The following is a 22,185-nucleotide window of genomic DNA, read 5'->3' on the forward strand; positions in this document are numbered from 1 at the left end:
TGTACCTATGCTTCTGTTTTTATTTTGTGTGGGGTTTTTTCATTATTTTGACCATGTAAGTGAGATTCTATTGTATTTGTCTTCCTCTGACTAGCTTTTCCCACTTAGCATAATAATTTCCAGGTCCATCCATGATGTCTCAAAAGGAGATTTTCCATTTTTTGGCCAAGTAGTATTCCATTTTGTAAATGAACCTTGGGTTTTTTATTCATCATCTACTGATGGGCACTTGGGCTGTTGCTAGATCTTAACTACTGCCTGTGTTTTTTTTAAGTTTAAACTGGCATATATATGAATATTTTACTTCCCCTTCATTTTTACATGACATGTAGCATGCTATAAATGCTCTTCCACACATTGCTTTTTAAATGTACCCATGTATCCTATTTCTCCATTTTGATTCATAAATATCTCTGTTCTTATATTTTTCCCAGTTGCAAAATACTAAATTTCATTAATGTTCCACAGAGTTTTCTTTATTGGACCTAGTATGAAATATTGGTGTTGAGTGTCTTAAATGCCACCCAATTGTATACCTCCAATGGCTAACATGATAAATTTTATGTTTTGTATATTAAACTATAATTAAAAATTAAAGAATCAGTAAGAGGTTTTCTCTATATATAGCACATAAAAGAATTACAACAACATAATAATATGTGATCAATATGTAAACCAGGGGGAATGAAATAAAAATATATATATTTGATTAATCAAAGGGAGGAAGATAAGAGACAATAAATGTGAAGCAGGTATATTCAATAAAAATCAGTAATATGCAAAATATAAATTTAGATATATTATGATTATATTAGACTAGAGACCCGTTGTACAAAATTCGTGCCCTAAGGGGGGGCGGTCCCTCAGCTTGGCTTGTGTCCTCTCAAAATTCAGAACCCATCAGAGAAGTCAGACATCCCTCTTGCAGTCAGTCTCTTGCAGTCAGCACCCCTTGCTACTTACTGCCCACATGCAGCAGAGGTGGGAGAGGCTCCTGCCACTGCCACTGCACTTGCCACCTGTGAGCCTGGCTTCTGGCTGAGTGGTGCTTCCTCTGTGGGAGCGCACTGACCACCAGGGGGCAGCTCTAGCATTGAGCGTCAGGCCCTTCATGGTCAGTGTGCATCACATAGACCAGTCATTCTACCGTTTGGTCAATTTGCATATTAGGGTTTTATTATATAGGATATCAATAGATAAAATTCTCCACAAATATAATAATTGTTGCTTTACATAAAAAGAGCAAATCCAACTTTATACTGTTAGTGATGGACTCCTCACAGATATAAAGACATACCAAACCCTTAAAGAGATGGAAATAATACCATGTAAACACTAACAACGAATAAGGGGCATCTTTACTACCAATGCTATAGTAGTGTCTATAGATTTAGTTATAATATATCTGTACTAATATCAGAAGTAGACGAGGTGTTAAGGTAGGATCCATTGCTAGATGTGGCTGTTAAATTCATTTTAAAAATGCATTTATAAAGTCTTGCTTTGTAGCACATGATAATTTTCATAGTATAATTATTCTTATCATGGCTGATTGAAGTCTAACAACATCATGTTAACAAGTGTGAGTTAGAAGAGATGTGCACAATCAGCTTGAAGCCAATGTGAGACAGCAAACAATAATCAGTTTAAAAGAAAGTTTATCAGGAATGGATCATGATGATAAACCAGTGAATCCTCAATAACATAGTCTAAAATTACAAACTCACAAGTATAATTGTGTAACATATTTCCAAAAAAATTTGCATAGGTCTTATAAGAGATTATGAACAAGGGAATAAAGAATTAGTAACAACCCAAGTAGCAAATTTGACCAACTTGAATATCAGCAGCACTTTTACATAACAACAGAATGCATATTCTTTTAAGGTTATATGAAGATGTCGACGGTACAATAATTATAGAAGATCTGTCTCACTGTGCTCCTGACTGCAACAAGAGGATTTAGTGATTCCAGTTAAAGAACTTAACCCTATTGACACACATCTCTAAGGCCTGTTTTATATCTCTGTTCCTCAGGCTGTAGATGAAGGGGTTCAGCATGGGGGTAACTACCGTATACATGACCGAAGCAATTATGTCTTTGGAACCCCATGATGAGGAGAAAAGGTAAACAACAGATGCTGTCCCGTAGTATAAAAACACCACAGAGAGATGGGAGCCACAGGTAGAAAAGGCTTTAAAGAGTCTCTTAGTGGAGGGTACCCTCAGGATGATGGTTCCTATACGGATATAGGAACCCAAAATTACACCAAAAGGCAGGAAGAAAATCATTCCTCCCTCAGTGAAGATGACCAACTCATTGAGAGAGATGTCTGAGCAGCTCAGCTTCAGGAGTACAGCCATGTCACAGAAGAAGTGGGTGATTATATTATCGGCACCGAAGGACAGTCGGATCAATAGGAGAATGTGCAGCAAATCATGGACACAGGAGATAATCCAGGAGCCAGCCACCAGCAGCACACACAGCCCCTCCCTCATGATTGTGGTGTAGTGTAGGGGCTGACAGATGGCCACGTACCTGTCATATGCCATCACAGCCAGAAGAAAATTGTCAAGACCAACAAAATGTATGTAAAAATACAACTGAGAAATGCATCCCATATAGGAAATGAATTGATGTTTAGTCTGCATGTTCATGAGCATCTTTGGGACAATGACGGAGGAAAGAGAAATGTCAGAGAAGGCCAAGTGGCTGAGGAAGAAGTACATGGGCGTGTGCAGGCGAGAGTCCAGCTTGATGAGCAGGATGATGAGCAGGTTGCCCAGCACCGTGGTCAGGTACATGCCCAGGAACAGGGTGAAGAACACGCCCTGCTGCCCTGGCGGGATGGGGAGCCCCAGGAGGAGGAACTGGGACACGCTGCTCTGGTTCTCAGGCCTCATGCTGCTCTTCTGTCTGCTGGGGGTGAAGAAGGTGTGGGAATCTCAGGAACCTAGAAAGGAAGATCAGAACCATCACATCTCATACCATCATTTTCTGGGAAAACCATTCGTTTTAAAAACTTTCATATTAATTTCTCACACCTGTGGATGTATGCATCTTTCCTCTATTATAGTCTGACTCCAGGAAAACATTGGAACCCCAAGCAGTCAACAAGACCTCATTACAAAGAAGCAAGAGGGTATTCACTGTGTCATTCACCATGATTTCTTGAACATGGAGTCAGTGTCGGGACCTCTACTAAGGACAGAGATGCAGCAGTGAACAAGGGAAGCAAAGTCCCCACGTCTATGAGTTTAGGTCTTGATGAGCCTGGAGGGATAATTTCTACACCAGGCCAGAGCCAAACCGTAATAATTCACCCTGAGAGAACTAGAAGTTGAACCCCTGAAAAACTGTCAGTTCTTTCTGCTTTAAAGTGATGGGAGACGCCAGTACTGAGTGGGCGTCTGTGGAGCATTGTGCCATTGAACCCCAGCTGGAAACACAGGGACAAGCTAGAAATGGGAGGGCATTGATACCACTAGATGCCAGGAAAAAACAAAACAGTCCACAAACGATCTTTCATAATAATGCTGAGCATTTTGGTGGCATAAACACTGTACTGAACTCGAGGTTAAAGGCTTTATCTAGTTTCCTAAGTAAATCTAACATCAGCTTTCCATTCCCAGATTAAAAATCTTCACAGCTGCATGAAGAATTCTGTTAGGAAATAGAAATATAAGGGATATAAATTTTACACCATTATTGTAGTTTAAAAAGTACCAAATATTCTTTAATGGAGTTACAAGACTTACTGTAACTTGACTGTCATAAGATGTACTGTGGTGATCGCTATATAATTGGTAAATCACCATGTTGTACACACCTAAATCTAATATATTTGTGTCCTCTTTAAGAATAAATGTAAAGGAGAAAAATGATCAAATATTGTCTACTTCGTGCAGTTTAGTCTAATATGCCTGCATGATTAGAACCCGTGCTCTTACCCACTCCCCATGAAACTTCCCTCTTCATTGGGACCACCCTTTACTAATTTAGGGTTGACAGTACTTCAAAAGTTTCTTAGATTTCTATCTAGAGAGTTCCCTTCATTGATAATGGTCTGTTTTTCAATTAACAAAACACCCTTACATTCATTATCATTTGCTTACAAATACATGTTAGTTGAGGACCTGTGTTTCATGAGGCAAGTGTCATTCCTTTCACTTTGTAGATTGAAAACAGAGGCCAATGAGTTAAGTGACTTTCTCAAGGTTTGACACACCAATGGGTGGCAGTCCTGCACTCTAACTTCACACAGCGTGACACCTAATGTTTCTTTGCCTGGACTTTAAGCGAAAATGTTAAAAACCTCTGAGTGACACAGTCATACTCAGGTATGTGAGAAGCACAGCAGATCCATTTCAGACACAGGGTTTCTTTGGAGCTTGTTTAGCTTAGGCAATGGTGCCCCAGGAGAAGGGCTCTGAAGGAAATATTTCAGGTCATAGGGGCAAGTTGGAAGACCCAACACATACAAATCACACGCAGACACACATGCGTACGCACACACACACAAACACATGCACACACACACACACACACACACATACACTGCCGATTTGAGAATTTCAATGAACTGTGATCATTTTCCCATCCTAAGGGAAGGGTAGCCAATATGGGGTTTAGCTCATAAACACTCATAGACATACATACAAGTCATAATTAACACAAAAAGTGGGACATACACATCACTCAATGTTGGTCCACTCACCCACAAGCACTCTAATGCACATCAACACAGCTGGCTCATGTCACACCTGGTAAACACTTAATCCCCACATATACATAAATCATGCACTATACACATACATCACCAAAAACACACAAAAGCACAAACAATTCCAAATATCACAGGAAACACACACCAACAATACATATGCCCACCCAGCCACACTCACTGCATTAAGCAGCCACACCCTCCTATTAATGAGAGGTATGCTTCCCCACTTCTGTCCCATCCCCTTCCTCGGAGGGTAGTCAGCATGGGGCAGTTAAGCATATTCTGTCACAGGCACCATCATTATACTATCACCAACACCCCATGCACGTGGTCTCATACACATGGTAACATATATAGAAAACCCAACAACATCCCTTTTTGCTCTCACATATGTGTGTCACCCACAGACACAACTCCCATGTGCACCAGCACATGCTGCTGAGCACAGGTCTGAGCCCTCTCTCAGCTGACCTTGGTTCCTGGTGAGGTAGGGCATCTTCCTGTCCAGCAGCAGAGACAACAGTCTCACTCCCAATGCTCAGCTGTGATGCCAGTGTTTACTTTCACAGACATGAATGAGGAGTCCCTGATCACACGCACTACAAGTAAAACAGCCCAGGTTAAGTCTGACTCAGGAAAAGAGTCAGATACATAGTGCACGCACACACAAAACTATCAAACAGCACGTACACAAGAATACATACTATATTCAGACAGACACACAGACTGACACACACAGTCATGGACACCAAGTCTCACACATGAACCCACTAGCACACAGGCAGATCCATCTAGCACAAATGCAGATTTCCAGCTCCTCTTACCTGGGCTCGTCATTGGTGAGTTCAGACACCTTCTGCTCCAGACTGTTGCCCGTCTCCTCAGGTTTTCTTCAGGAGACCTAACATCCAGACACACAGAAGCAATATCTGGGGCCTTGGCACTTCTACAGACTTTCCTTTTCCTTAACCAGCTCCAGAGAAATGAGTCCAAAGGTAACACTTAACTGCTAATGAGAGACTGCAACCAAGTCCCCAAGCTTGTGGCTGATTTCTGACTGCCCTTTGGGAGCTGTGTGTCCAAGAGCCAGAGGGACTGGAGTCCTGGAGGACAGTGTTCCTATTTCCCGTCATGCCCTGGACGCCTTTCTTCTTGGGCATTGTTCCATTCAGGAGAATGGATTTTTCCACTTTTTATTTTGCAGTTATTTTAAAGATATAGAAGAGTTGTAAAAATGATATCAGGAATTCCTGGACAGGCTTCAAACGGATTCCCCAATGATTAACATTTTACTATGTTTATCATATATTTGTATGTATGTATATTTCAGGCTTAGATTTTCAGTAGATATACCACAGAGCATATTATTAGAAGGTATATGATATTAATTTTTCCAATGACTAGTGTTTTACCCTGATCAGTTGGCTAAGGTTGTGTGTGCTAGGTTCTCTACTGTGAAGTTATCATTTTTATTTTTATTTTTTTATTTTTTATTTTATTTTATTTATTTTATTTTTTTTTAAATTTCTTTATTGATTAAGGTGTCACATATTTGTCCTCATCCCCCCATTCCCATATCCCCCCCTCCCGACGCATGCCCCAACCCCCTGTTGAACTTAACCGTTGGATAGGCTCATATGCATGCACACAAGTCCTTTGGTTGAACTCTCCCCCTCCCCCCACCCTCCCCTATCCTCCCTCTGAGGCCCGATAGTCCGATCGATGCCTCCTTGCCTCTGGTTCTGTTCTTGTTCCTCAGTCTATGTTGTTCATCATTTCCCCTAGATGAGCGAGATCATATGTCACTAGATATATACTTATGAGAACTGAATGTGAGACGAGCAATAATAGTTATGCTGACAGGCAGATGGATCAGTCTGTAGTGAGTTTCTTTCTGGACCAACAGTTCTTTTGAGACCCAATTTCAATGTCTACCAGTTCCTTATGTGTACATGTCAGCACTGACCCCTCAGCTCTGGATGGTGGACAAATGGTGGTAACGGAGGTCCGACTCCCTCTGGTTTGGTCTCGGCCGGACCCAGGGGCACGGCTTCACCCGGACTAAGGGCACGTGGCCTCACCCGGATCTAGGGACACATGGTCTCACCCGGACCCAGGGACGCTTGGGCTCTCCCACACCCAGGGTCACGTGGCCTCACCCGGGCCTAGGTGCACGAGGCCCCACCCAGATCCAGGGACACATGGTCTCACCCGGACCCAGGGACGCTTGGGCTCTCCCACACCCAGGGGCACGTGGCCTCATCCAGGCCTAGGTGTACGAGGCCTCACCCGGATCCAGGGACACATGGTCTCACCCGGACCCAGGGACGCTTGGCCTCTCCCAGACCCAGGGGCACGTGGCCTCACCCGGGCCTAGGTGCACGAGGCCTCACCCTGATCCAGGGACACATGGTCTCGCCCGGACCCAGGGGTGCGTGGCCTCTCTCAGACCCAGGGGCACGTGGCCTCACCTGGACCTAAGTGCACGAGGCCTCACCCGGATCCAGGGACACATGGTCTCGCCCGGACCCAGGGGTGCGTGGCCTCTCTCAGACCCAGGGGCACGTGGCCTCACCCGGGCCTAGGTGCATGAGGCCTCACCCGGATCTAGGGACACATGGTCTCACAAAAGTTACTATTTTAACCTGTTTGTTAATAGGTTTCATTTGGATACGTATTTTGAAACAATATAAACATATATGTTTCTTAAAATTGCATTGACTACATTTAACATTCATTGATGATTCTTATATGACACAAATATTGGAAATGTGGTGGCCAAATGGTGATTTTTATAATTCTATCATTTCTTCTATGTTTATTAATTGTATTCTCACATGAGAAGAATCTTACTGTTATTTTCCATTCATATTAACTTACTTATATCATTATGGACTTATGGATTCCTATTCTCTGAGTTATAATCCATTATAGTTGTTATTCATTTTGAAGATCTAGGTATGTTCATTACTTACAAGGATTCTAAATGATTGCAGAGAAGCCAACTGGGAAGTATGCATAGAAGAAACACAAGAAGTAAAAACTAGAAATTAAGGAACTAAAGGAAAGTTTACCCAATAGGAGGTGGGTCCAGATAGGGATAGAAGAATGGGGGATGGAAAAAGTATAGGTGTTGCTCTATAACCTATAAATTTCAGTCTATTTATATATTTTAAAATCCATGTGTTCCACTCAATACCTCCTATTCCCGTTTGCCATCATGGAGTTCTTCACAGTCTCTTTTTTTCCATGTACACAGCTCCTTTCCCGGGGACTTGGAAGTTGCTCCCTTTTCTTCAGTGTTTACTTACTTCTTGAATCCTCGGATACATGGTGAGTTGTTTCAGAATCTTGAGCTCGGACCACACTGTTAATGACACACTAAGTACAGCTTAAAAGTTTGTTTCTGTTTTAATTTTGGTTTTCATTTATCTGTATTGTTAAAAGTATTACAGATGTCCCTTTGTTTCTTATCCCCATTGACCCCCTCTATACCATACCTGCCTGTCCCATACCTTGACCACACTATTATGTTTCCATGTGCTTTGCATATATGCATAGAAGTTCACCTGTTAGTTTCTTTCCCCCATCCCCACCCTTCCTCTAAAATTTGTCAGTCTGTTCCATGCTTCTATGGCTCTGGATCTATTTTGTTCATAAGTTTATTTTGTTCATTACATTCCACATATGAGTGAGATCATGTGATACTTATCTTTCTCTGACTGGCTTATTTCTCTTAGCATAATACTCTACAGGTCCACCCATACTGTTGCAAATGGTAAGATTTTCTTCTTTTTTATAGCCACATGGTATTCCATTGTGTAAATGCACCACAGCTTTTTTATCCACTCATCTATGGATGGGCACTTTGGGCTGTTTCCAGATGTTAGCTATTGCAAATTGCAATGCTGTCAACATCAGGGTACATACAATCTTTATGATTTGTTTCATGTTTCTTACAATATATTCCTAGAAGTGGGATCACTGGGTTAAATGGGAATTCCATATTTAATTTTTTGAAGCAACTCCATAATGTTTTCCATAATGGCTGCACCATTCTGCATTCCCACTGGCAGTGTTCTATAATTCCCTTTTCTCCATATTCTTGCTAGCACTTGCCATTTGTTGATTTGTTAATGGTAGCTATTCTGACAAGTGTGAGGTGATACCTCATTGTCTGATGATCATGACTTTGAGCAATTTTTTCATGTCTCTAGGTCACTTTAGAGAAGTATCTATTGATGTCCTTTGCCCATTTTTTATTGTCTTCCTTTTGTTAAGTTGTATGAGTTCCTTATATATTTTAGAAATTAACCCCCTATCAGAGGTATCATTGGAAAATATGTTCTTCATGCAGTAGGCTCCCTTTGGTTGATGGTTTCTTTTGCTGTTTAGAAACTTTTTATTTTCATGTAGTCCCATTTGTTTATTGGCTCCTTAGTTTCCTTTGTCCTAGGACATGTATCAGTAAACATATTGCTATGAGAGATGTCTGAGATTTTGCTGCCTATGGTTTCTTCTAAGATTTTTTATGGCCTCACGACTTACATTTAATTCTCTTATCCATTTTGAGTTTATTCCTGTCTATGGTGTAAGTTGGTGGTATAGTTTCACTTTTTTTGCATGTACCTGTCCAGTTTCCCCAACATCATTTGTTGAAGAGACTGTCTTGACTCCATTTTATGCTCTTGCCTCCTTTGTCAAATATTAATTGAGGGTAACGGGTTGGGTCAATTCAACTCCTGGGTTCTCTGTTCTGTTCCATTGATCTCTATGCCTGTTCTTGAGAATATATAGACATAATTCTGAGTTCAAGAATTATTTAGGTTATTTATTTTATTTCTCCCTTTAATCTAATTATAGTGTTAATTTGAAATATGGTTAGATTCACTTGTTTTGTTTTATTTTATTTTGTTTTGTTCACCACCTCTCCTTTTTATTTTTAGTGACAAAACACAACATGGTCAAATGATACAAATAATTCTACTTATCTCCCATCTTTTCTGCCCACCTCTTGTAGGTAAACAATCTTATTAATTTCTTTCATTTTTTTAAAATATATTTTATTGATTTTTTACAGAGAGGGAGGGAGAGGGATAGAGAGCTAGAAACATCGATCAGCTGCCTTCTGCACACCCCCTACTGGGGATGTGCCCGCAACCAAGGTACATGCCCTTGACCGGAATCGAACCTGGGACCTTTCAGTCCAAAGGCCGATGCTCTATCCACTGAGCCAAACCGGTTTCAGCAACAATCTTATTAATTTCTGATTAATTCTCCTTGTGTTTCTTTTTGCTCAAACGGGAAGACACAAGTATATTTTACTTCCCCTTCATTTTTACATAGAAAGTAGCATGCTATTAAGTGTACTTTTGCATATTGCTTTTCTCCCATTTACCAATATATCCTCATATTTCTTTATATTGATCCATAGATATATTTGTTCTTATTTTTCCACAGTTGCAAAATACTCAATTGCATTGATGTTCTATAGAGTTTTCTTTAAGAGTCCTAGAATGAGATATTGGTGATGAATGCCCTAAATGCCTCGGAGTTGTATACCTCAAATGTCTAAAATGATAAATTTTGTGTTTTGTATAGTAAATTATAATTAAAAAATTTAAAATTAAGGAAAAGGTAAGAAGTAATTTTGCATAAAAAAAAACAGACAAGAATTATGAGATAACTAGAGGCCCCATGCACAAAATTTGTGCATGGGGGTGTGTGTCCCTCAGCCCAGCCTGCACCCTCTCCAATCTGGGACCCCTCGAGAGATGTCCAACGGGCAGTCGGACATCCCTCTCGTTATCCAGGACTGCTGGCTCCCAACTGCTCGCCTGCCTGCCTTCCTGATTGCCCCTAACCACTTCTGCCTGCCAGCCTGATCACCCACTAACCACTCCCCTGCCAGCCTGATGGATGCCTAACTGCTCCCCTGCCAGCCTGGTCACTCCTAACTGCCCTCCCCTGCACACCTGGTCCCCCCCCCAACTGCCCTTCCCTGTAGGCCTGGGTCCCCCGCAAATGCCCTTCCCTTCAGGCCCGGTCACCCCCAACTTCCCTCCTCTGCTGGCCTAGTCACCCCTAACTGCCCTCCCCAGCAGGCTTGATCGTCCCCAACTGCCATCCCTGCAGGCCTGGTCCCTCCCAACTGCCCTCCCCTGCTGGCCATTTTGTGGTGGCCATCTTGTGTCCACATGGGGGCAGGATCTTTGATCACATGGGGCAGCCATCTTGTGTGTTGGAGTGATTGATAGTCAATTTGCATATTACTCTTTTATTAGATAGAAGTCTGGTGCAAGGGTGGGGGCTGGCTGGTTTGCCCTGAAGGGTGTCCCGGATAAGGGTGGGGGTTCCCTTGGGGTGTGGGGTGTCCTGGGCGAGGGGCCTGTGGTGGTTTGCAGGCCAACCACGCCCCCCGGCAACCCAAGTGGAGGCCCTGGGATCTGGGATTTATTTATCTTCTATAATTGAAACTTTGTAGCCTTAATCAGAGGCCAAGGCAGGCCAGGGCTGTGGGAGCTTGGCTTCCTCCATCCCCATGGGCAACTCAAGCCTCCTGCTCGCTTCGTGGCCACAGCTGTTTTCGTTGGGACTTATTTATCTTCTGTAATTGGAACTTTGTAGCCTTGAGTGGAGGCCTGGGCCTGCCAGGGTGTGCGGAAAGCTTGGCTTCCTCCATTGCCGGGGGCAACCAAAGCCTCCTGCTCTCTCCGTGGCCACAGCCATCTTGGTTGGGTTAATTTGCATACTCGTTCCTGATTGGCTGCTGGGCGTGGCTTGTGGGTGTAATGGAGTGATGGTTAATTTGCATATTACTCTTTCATTATATAAGGTATTCTTGAGCTTTTCTCTGGAATGCAATTAAGTTCTTTGGAAACAGTGTGATATTTTTGAGGTTTTGTTTTAAGCTTTGATAAGCAAGAGAAGAACAATATTCAGTAGAAGGCTAATTATACTCCACTACTGAGGCAATGTTGAAAAAACCTATTCAAATCCTTTCAGATAATTTCCCACAAGTTTTGGGACAGAAATATCTTTAAACAGACAAAACCAAAAGAAACTAAAGAAACCTAGAATGCATAAAATCTCTCAAAATATAATTAAAGACAATAATATAATGGGTGAAAAAAGAAATATATTCATATAAAACATAAAGCAGAGCATATGATATAAAATTCATGAACCTATGTGGACCTAACAGCATGGTCTCAAATTATATAATGCAACCATAAAGAGACCTACAGAAGGAAGCAGATAAATTGATAATTGTGGTGAAGATTGGGGAAATTTTAATATCTGCCCTCAAAAGTGATAGATCAGAGTGAAAAAAAATAATCAGGATATATAAATAATTTTAAAGCTTACCTTATTATATATATAGAGATATTTTCACATTATAAGGAATATACTTACTTTTTAATCACATGTTTAACATTTACAGTTAAATAAATTTTATATAATAAGTATCATACAGACTAATAGCAAAAAAAAAAAAGATTTTGAAATAATAATGAAGGTATAATACACAAAATTCCACATCACCACTGCCTCTACTGCTTTCAGAATCTATAAAATAAAGGAGAAAAGGATTTTCAAAAATTGAGAAAAAATAAAAAAAATAGTGTAATTCCTCTTGGAGAACAGTGAGGGAATTCACGTGCTCCCCTCTTGAGTTGCCACTGCAGTCTGACTCGGGATGAGCTGTTCACAGTCACCTATTTTCTGCATGCACAGAGGGTGGGGCAAATCAAGGTTTACAGTTGTTTGTATGGACAATAATACAATAACTAATAAATAATAATAAAAGAATAAATTCCGTATTGCATACTCACAACTGTAAACCTACTTTTGCCTCACCCCATATAAGTGTTTTTTGTCCAGAGAACTTCTTTCTGTCATGATTCAATATATTTCTGTTTGAATCAAAGGCACTCCCCTCCTCTAACCACACATGGCTTCGTGGCACACTCTTTGTCCCTCTGAGGGACATCCTTCTTGTCGAAGCCTGTATCCAGCAGCTTGCATGTCCCAATAGGTCTGGTCTCCCCACTGTCCCACCACGTGCCTGTTTTCCTCTCACACCCTTAGAGCCTGGCATGTGAGGTGCACCTGGCTCAGGGACCACCTGAGGGTCTACAGAGTGGTAACCAACTGCTAGTCAATTTACAAGGTCCTAAAACCTACTTATAGATATGATGATCATGTCATTCATCATCCAAACCAAGGCACTGCCAGATGGGAAGTCAGGATTGCAGAAATTATCCAGGATGTTTCTAGGAAACTGGAAAACTTTCTTATCACTTCAGTTAAAGAGAAATGGTGGCTGGAAAGCCCCTGTGGGCAGCATTTGATGGCTCTTTAAAGATTTTTCGACAAACATGAAGGAAATTTCCTGGTTAATTTCTTTTTCATAATTTGATCACTTAAACAAGAATGGACTAAAATTACAAATTCCCAGACCACACGTTATTTACTATTGGGACTTGGTTAGGAGATTTTGATTACATGGAGGAGTGATCTCCCTGAATCTGATTTTCACAGCCTTTAGTCACCCTGTTAAGAAACAGGATGATGTAATTTATGAGGAAAACTTAAGAAGTTTTTCATTTGGACGCATCGCTAGTGCCAAGATAATGCTGCAGGATGACAGGAACGAAGGAGTCTTCTCTTCTCCCAAAGAGGCCCTGAAAGATGACTGGGATGAACTTACACATTCTGGGCTCATACGTCCCTTCGGCCCAGAGGAAAGAAGAAAGAAAGGATATCCAAGGGTATTGTGAAAGAGAGGGCTGCCTGCCAACCACAATTCCAGAGACTTAGGGAAGAAAGATCTCCATAATCATCTAGTTCATGGGAGACCTAAACTCTGATGGTAGAACCTGGGATACTTTAATGCTTCTAGGGAGTGCTAATGCCATATACTAGTTTCAACCATGCCCAACATTTTGCTCCCTGAACCCAGGTGGCGCTGTTACAGTCTCTGATCCTCCCTGCACCCCCAAGGTGTCAGGGTTCCCACCATGCACTGAACTTAGCTGCTCATGCCCCCCAAATCTCTCCTGCTGCCTCACGCAAAGATGCCTTCCAAGTAAGCAGCCTATATCCCACTATACAGCATCTTTGCCTACCTCCACCTAGAGTTCATGTGCAGAGACAGAAGTTCCTGACTGTCTCAATAGTGAGGATAAGGCCCCACGGGAACCACAGGAAATGAAAGAATGTTTCTTCCATTTATCCAAATGTTACTCTTAAATATGGCTTAGAAATTCACAAGAATGCAGCTGGAAATTGGCAACTCTGAGCCTCCACCCCCTTACTGGAGCCTCCAAAGCGGGTGGGGTAGGATAAGAGCTACAATTTCACATCTCCAAGAAGGAAGCTCCCCAGAAGGTGGCCATTTTTGCTACTACCTGGTAGACCAGGAAAAAAAAATATGCATGGATTCATTTGTGGATTATATTAGCTATAAACTATATATACACAAAACAACATGAGTAGATCTAAAAACACAGTACTGAGAGAAAAGTAAGAAAAAACCTTGTAAAGATCATTATTGATGATGTTCCATGAATTGAGGAATACCATTAATTCAATACTTCCTGCCAGAAAATAAATAAATATTTCTTAATAGTCAAGTGTAAACTTCCAAACTATGTGTTTATGATATTCATATATGATTGGTATATATTTATATATATATGAAACATCTATGATTTATATGTATTTTAATGTTTATACAATTGACTATTATGCAGACCATAAAAAGTAAGCTGTTCATTATGTGTTGATGACCTCCAAAATGTACTAAGTAGAATATGCAAGATATAAAATAAAGCATATAGTATAATACTTACATATTATACATAGGTATATGTGTATATTACAATATCTACTTATAAATATGTATATGTGCACATATATACACATTGGGAAAGAAAAAAAAAGAAAAATAAGACTGATACCTGTGGTTGCCTTTGGGATGGGAATAGGAGACAGACTTATCTTTAAATCTATGCCCTTTTGCAATTTTTGAATTTTGTTCTGTTTGCATATATTTCTTAATCAAAGTGAATAATCAAAATAATTACAAAAATAAAACAAAATTAAAATATGTGCATATACTAGGACAAATACTGCCATCATTTGAATACCTCTTTCCTTCAAGGCTGAGATAAGATGTCAGTTACAGTCATCTTTGTATCTCCTAAAACAGTTCCTGCCACATAATAGATGGTCAATGGATGTTGAAAGAAGAAAAAGACAAAAAAGAGAAGGAAATAAAAATGTGGTGGGTAAGAAATGGGTGGTTATTAATTCCCTCTTCACATATTTCTGTAATTTTCACATTTTCAAAATTAATATTTAAAAAAAGATTTAGAAACATGACTCCAGTTAGTGTGGAGTATAGCTGTGAAATTGCAAGCAGGCCGACAGTCCTGAGGCCATTTCAATTGTCCAGATTCTGAGTGGCTTCACATGGGTATTGCCAAAGAGCCAAAGGCTGCTGCCAGGCCCTTTTCTCTGACACTCATCTGATGCTGCCCCGATTCACCATCATCAATTATGTATGTACTCTAAGGCAGAGGGGACATAGACAGCTGACCTGGTGCCATCAGAAGCAACCGGAGACTAAATGATAAGTTGAACCTACCATGGTTAGTTCTTTCTCTTTTTCAACCAAGGCTTGAGCTGTTCTGATTACCTTCCAGGTGTAAGGAAAAGCCTGCACCCTCTCCAATCTGGGACCCCTCGAGAGATGTCCAACTGCCCGTTTAGGCCCGATCCAGGTAGGATCGGGCCTAAACGGGCGTTGGACATCCCTCTCACAATCCAGGACTGCTGGCTTCCAACTGCTCACCTGCGTGCCTTCCTGATTGCCCCTAACCGCTTCTGTCTGCCATCCTCATCACCCACTAACCACTTCCCTGCCAGCCTGATTGATGCCTAACTGATTCCCTGCCAGCCTGGTCACCCCTAACTGCCCTCCCCTGCAGGCCTGGTCACCCCTAACTGCCCTCCCCTGCAGGCCTGGTTCCCCCCAACTGCTCTCCCCTGCAGGCCTGGGTCCCCCCCAAATGCCCTTCCCTGCAGGCACGGTCACCCCCAACTTCCCTCCTCTGCCAGCCTGGTCACCCCTAACTGCCCTCCCCTGCAGGCTTGATCGTCCACAACTGCCCTCCTTTGTAGGCCTGGTCCCTCCCAACTGCCCTCCCCTGCTGGCCATCTTATGAACACATGGGGGCAGGATCTTTGACCACATGGGGACAGCCATCTTGTGTGTTGGAGTGATGGTCAATCTGCATACTACTCTTTTATTAGATAGGATAGAGGCCTGGTGCATGGGAGGAGGCCAGTTGGTTTGCCCTGAAGGGTGTCCCGGATCAGGGTGGGAGTTCCCTTGGGGCGTGGGACAGCCTGAGTGAGGGGCCTGTGGTGGTTTGCAGGCCAGCCACGCCCCCCAGCAACCCAAGTGGAGGCCCTGGGATCTGGGATTTATTTATCTTTTACAATTGAAACTGTAGCCTGGAGTGGAGCCAAGCTTCCTGCTCGCTCCGTGGCGGCAGCCATTTCTGTTGGGATTTATTTATCTTCTATAATTGAAACTTTGTAGCCTTAAGCAGAGGCCAAGACAGGTCAGGGCTGCAGAAGCTTGGCTTCCTCCAACGCCGGGTGCAACCCTAGCCTCCTGCTTGCTCCAGCTCCGTGGCTGCCGCCATCTTTGTTGGGATTTATTTATCTTCTATAATTGAAACTTTGTATCCTTGAGCAGAGGCCAGGGCTGGCCAGGGCAGGCGGGAAGCTTGGCTTCCTCCATCGCCGGGGGCAACCCAAGCCTCCTGCTTGCTCCAGCTCCGTGGCCGCTGCCCTCTTGGTTGGTTAATTTGCATACTCACTCCTGATTGGCTGGTGGGTGTGGCTTTTGGGTGTAGCAGAGGTACAGTCAATTTGCATGTTTCTCTTTTATTAGATAGGATAATTTAGGATTAATAAGCTAATAGAGGGGTAATGGAATAACAAAATATATATTTTTTTTCCAATTTTTTTTATTAAGGTATTATATGTGTACATGTTTTACCATTGCCACCCCCCACCCCACTCCCATATAAGCCCTCACCCCCCAGAGTTTTGCATCCATTGGTTATGCTTATATGCATGCATACAAGTCCTTTGATTGATCTCTTATCTCCCCCACCTCTCCCTAACTTTCCCCCTGTAATTTGACAGTCTGTTTGATGCTTTACTGTCTCTGTATCTATCTTTTTCTTCAAGTTTATAATGTTCTTTATTACCCATAAATGAGTGAGATCATGTGATATTTTTCTTTCATTGACTGACTTATTTCACTTAACATAATGTTCTCCAATTCCATCCAGGTTGCTGCAAATGATGAGAATTCCTTCTTTTTTATGGCAGCATAGTATTCCATTGTGTAGATGTACCACAGTTTTCTGATCCAGTCATCTGCTGACGGGCACCTAGGCTGTTTCCAAATCTTAGCTATGGTGAATTGAGCTGCTATGAACATAGGGGTGCATATATCCTTTCTGATTGGTGTTTCTAGTTTCTTCGGATATATTCCCAGGAGTGGGATTACTGGGTCAAATGGGAGTTCCATTTTCAGTTTTTTGAGGAAGCTCCATACTGTTCTCCACAGTGGCTGCACCAGTCTGCATTCCCACCAGCAGTGCACGAGGGTTCCTTTTTCTCCGCATCCTCGCCAACACTTGTCGTTTGTTGATTTGTTGATGATAGCCATTCTGACAGGTGTGAGATGGTACCGCATTGTTGTTTTGATTTGCATCTCTCGGATAATTAGTGACGTTGAGCATGTTTTCATGTGTCTCTTGGCCTTCCTTCTGTCTTCTTTTGAAAAGCTTCTATTTAGGTCTGTTGCCCATTTCTTTATTGGATCATTTATCTTCCTTTTATTAAGTTGTATAAGCTGCATGTAGATGTTGGAGATCAAGCCTTTATCAGTGATGCCATTTGCAAATATGTTCTCCCATGCAGTAGGCCTTCTTGTTGTTTTGTTAATGGTTTCTTTTGCTGTGAAAAAGCTTTTTATTTTGATGTAGTCCCATTTGTTAATTTTCTCTTTAGCTTCCATTGCCCTAGGGGCAGTGTCAGTGAAGAAGTTCTTTTGGCATATGTCTGAGATTTTGCTACCTGTGGATTGCTCTAGTATTTTTATGGTTTCCCGTCTTATGTTTAAGTCCTGTATCCATTTTGAGTTTATTTTTGTGTATGGCGTAAGTTGGTGATCAAGCTTCATTTTTTTGCATGTATCTGTCCAATTTTCCCAACACCATTTATTGAAGAGACTGTCTTGACTCCATTGTATGTTCATGCCTCCTTTGTCAAATATTAATTGAGCATAGTGGTTTGGGTCAATATCTGGATTCTCTATTCTGTTCCACTGATCAATATGTCTGTTCTTGTGCCAGTACCAGGCTGTTTTGAGAACAGTGGCTTTGTAATACAGCTTGAAATCTGGTATTGAGATCCCTCCTATTTTATTCTTCTTTCGCAGGATTGCTGTGGCTATTCGGGGTCTTTTTTTATTCCAGATGAATTTTTGGAGAGTTCTTTCAAGGTCGGTGAAATATGCCATTGGTATTTTAATGGGGAGTGCATTGAATCTATAGATTGCTTTGGGTAGTATGGACATTTTAATGATGTTGATTCTACCAATCCATGAACATGGTATGTTCTTCCATCTGTTTACGTCTTCCTCTATCTCTTTTTTCAGTGTCCTGTAGTTTTCCGTGTATAGGTCTTTTACCTCCTTAGTTAAGTTTATTCCTAGGTATCTTAATTTTTTTGGTGCGATGGTAAATGGAATTGCCTTTTTAGTCTCTCTGTCTGTAAGTTCACTATTGGTGTATAGAAAGGCCATAGATTTCTTGGCATTAATTTTGTATCCTGCTACGTTGCCGAATTCATTTATTAAGTCTATTAGTTTTTTGACGGAGTCTTTCGGATTTTTTATGTACAATATCATGTCGTCTGCAAATAAAGACAGCTTTACTTGTTCTTTTCCAATTTGGATGCCTTTTATTTCTTCTTCTTGTCTAATTGCAATGGCTAATACTTCCAGTACTATGTCAAACAGGAGTGGTGAGAGTGGGCATCCCTGTCTTGTTCCTGTTCTTAGGTGAAATGTTTTTAGCTTTTGTCCATTGAGTATGATGTTTGCTGTGGGTTTATCATATATAGCTTTTATTATGTTGAGGTATGAGCCTTCTATTCCCACCTTGTTGAGAGTTTTTATCAAGAAAGGGTATTGGATTTTGTCAAATGCTTTTTCTGCATCAATTGATATGACTATGTGATTTTTATCTCTCAATTTGTTTATGTGATGTATCACGTTTATTGATTTGCGGATATTATACCATCCTTGCATTCCTGGGATAAATCCTACTTGGTCATGGTGTATGATCTTTCTGATGTACTGCTGGAGCCGATTTGCTAGAATTTTGTTGAGGATTTCGGCATCTATGTTCATGAGGGATATTGGTCTGTAATTCTCTTTCATTGTGTTGTCTTTATCTGGTTTTGGTATTAGGGTGATGCTGGCTTCATAGAAGGAGCTTGGAAGTGTTCCTTCCTCTTGAATTTTTTGGAATAGTCTGAGGAGGATAGGTTTTAGTTCTTCCTTGAATGTTTGGTAAAACTCTCCTGTGAAGCCATCAGGCACCGGGCTTTTGTTTGCCGGAAGCTTCTTGATGACTGCTTCAATTTCGTCCATAGTTATTGGCCTATTGAGCTCTTTAGATTCTTCTTGATTGATTTTTGGAAGGTTATATTTTTCTAGGAATATGTCCATTTCCTCCAGGTTGTCCAGTTTGTTGGAATAGAGTTGTTCGTAGTATTTTGTAACAATCCTTTGTATCTCAGCGGGGTCTGTTGTTATTTCACCTCTTTCATTTCTGATTTTGTTTATTTGGGTCCTCTCTCTTTGCTTCTTGTTGAGCCTGGCTAGGGGTCCATCAATCTTGTTTATCCTTTCAAAGAACCAGCTCTTGGTTTTGTTGATCTTTTGTATTGTTTCTTTGGTCTCTATGTCATTTATCTCCGCTCTGATCTTTGTTATTTCCTTCCTTCTGGTTACACTGGGCTTTTCTTGCTGCTCTTTTTCTAGCTCTTTGAGTTGTGGGGTTAAGTAATTTATTACCATTGATTCTTGTTTTTTGCAATAGGCTTGTAGAGCTATGAACTTCCCTCTCAAGGCTGCTTTCATTGTGTCCCATAGATTTTGGATTGTTGTGTTTTCATTGTCATTTGTTGCCATGATGTTTTTTATTTCTTCCTTGATCTCTCTGGTGACCCAGTCATGGTTTAATAGCATGCTGTTTAGTCTCCAAGTGTTTGATTTCTTTGGATTGTATTTATTGTAGTTGATTTCCAGTTTTATGCCACTGTGATCTGAGAAGACGCTTGATATAATTTCTATCTTCTTGAATTTGAAGAGACTTTGCCTGTGACCCAGCATATGGTCTATCTTTGAAAATGACCCATGTGCACTTGAGAAGAATGTATATTCTGTGGCTTTGGGGTGAAATGTTCTAAAGATGTCAATTAATTCCATCTGGTCTAGTGATTCATTTAGGATTGCTGTTTCTTTGCTGATTTTTTGTTTAGAGGATTTGTCCAGTGGTGATAGTGGGGTATTAAAGTCTCCTACTATGATTGTATTGCTATTAATCTCTCCCTTGAAATCTTCCAGGAGTTTTTTTATGTATTTGGGTGCTCCTATATTGGGAGCGTATATGTTTACCAGAATTATTTCTTCTTGTTGGATTTCTCCCTTTAGTATTATGAAGTGGCCTTCTTTATCTCTTGTTATGGCATTTATGTATTTGGGTGCTCCTATATTGGAGGTCTATTTTGTCAGATATAAGTATTGCTACCCCAGCTTTTTTTTCATTTCCATTTGCCTGAAAGATATTTTTCCATCCCTTCACTTTCAATCTGTGTGAGTCTCTTGTTCTGAGGTGGGTCTCTTGTAGACAGCATATATATGGGTCGTGTTTTTTTATCCATTCAGCTACTCGATATCTTTTGATTGGAGCATTTATTCCATTTACATTTAAAGATATTACTGAAAGGTATTTGTTTGTGGTCATATCTATTTTTGTGTCTATATTCCTTCTTACCTGTTTATTTCTTCTTTTTACAGTATTCCCTTTAGCAATTCTTGCATTGCTGGTTTGGTGGTGATAAACTCCTTAAGCCTTTTTTTATCTGCAAAGCTCCTGATTTCCCCTTCAATTTTGATTGATAGTCTTGCTGGATATAGTATTCTTGGATTCAGTCCTTTGCTTTGCAACACTTTGTATACCTCCGTCCATTCACTTCTAGCTTGTTGTGTTTCTGTTGAGTAATCATTTGACAATCTGATGGGTGTTCCTTTGTAGGTAACTCTCTGTCTCTCTCTTGCCGCCTTTAAGATTCTCTCTTTATCATTTATATTTGCCATTGAAATTATGACATGTCTTGGTGTGGGTCTTTTGGGGTTGATCCTGCTTGGGACTCTCTGTACTTGCGTAACTTTTATCTTTCCCATATCCGGGAAGTTTTCCGTCATTATTTCTTCAAATAGATTTTCTAATCCCTGCTGCTCTTCTTGTCCTTCTGGCAGCCCTATTATACGCATGTTACTTCGTTTCATGTTGTCCCGAAGCTCCCTTAGGCTTTCCTCCTGCTTTTTAATTTTTTTCTCCAATTGCTGTTGAGATTGAGCTTGTTTCTGTACCTGATCTTCTAACTCACTACTTCGGTCCTCTGCTTCTTGTAGTCTACTGTTGAAACTTTCCATGGTGTTTTTGATTGTAGCTATATCACTTTTCATTTCTTCCTGATTCTTGCATAAGTTGTTTATTTTCTCATCCATCCGATGTATAAATTCCACAACCATTACTCTAAACTCCTTTTCGGTCATGTTGCAAGCTTCAGTTTCACTGATTTCCTTTCTTGGCGACTCCACATTTTCTTTCCTCTGTGAGTTATTTCATTTCCCCATTCTGGCTATCACCAGAAAGCTCAAGCTTCCGTTTGCGTGGACCTGGGCCGTGTGCTGTGGGGACTTCACTCCACCCGAGTTTCACTGAAGTGCTCTGACACTAGGACGTGTGGCTGCCTTTGGTTGGTGGGAACCAGACTTGCCCAGGGTCAGTGTCCCCAGTGTTCCGTGTGGTCTCGTGTGCCCACTTAGATTCAGGGGCCCTGTCTGCACCACACTGTTGGTATGTGCCGAAAATGAGATCCTTAGCATGTGCCAGGAGTCAGAGTTTCCCTGTGTCTGCACCAAGACTAGAGTGTCAGAGTCTCTGTTGCCTTGTGCGGTTTCTCGTTGAGACTCAGGGTCCCTATGTGTGCATGCACCAACAATTGGGGTCGCTGGCTCTTAGTGTGAATGCGCTGTGAGTCAGGGATCCCAGGCAGCTGTGTCCGG

At 41.4% G+C, this 22,185-nt stretch overlaps 1 protein-coding gene across 1 annotated transcript in view; it reads right to left on the reverse strand.

The window, feature by feature from the left end:
- Positions 1–1,962: 1,962 nt before the first annotated feature.
- LOC129151771 (olfactory receptor 1J4-like) overlaps positions 1,963–22,185 on the reverse strand; it is a 32,448-nt gene continuing 12,225 nt past the window's right edge. Inside the window, exon 2 of the mRNA XM_054727706.1 lies at positions 1,963–2,905. Coding sequence (XP_054583681.1) covers positions 1,963–2,905 — 943 coding nt within the window. The remainder of the gene's footprint in view (positions 2,906–22,185) is intronic.

The sequence above is a fragment of the Eptesicus fuscus genome, chromosome 15 (assembly GCF_027574615.1).
Source record: "Eptesicus fuscus isolate TK198812 chromosome 15, DD_ASM_mEF_20220401, whole genome shotgun sequence".
NCBI lineage: Eukaryota > Metazoa > Chordata > Mammalia > Chiroptera > Vespertilionidae > Eptesicus > Eptesicus fuscus.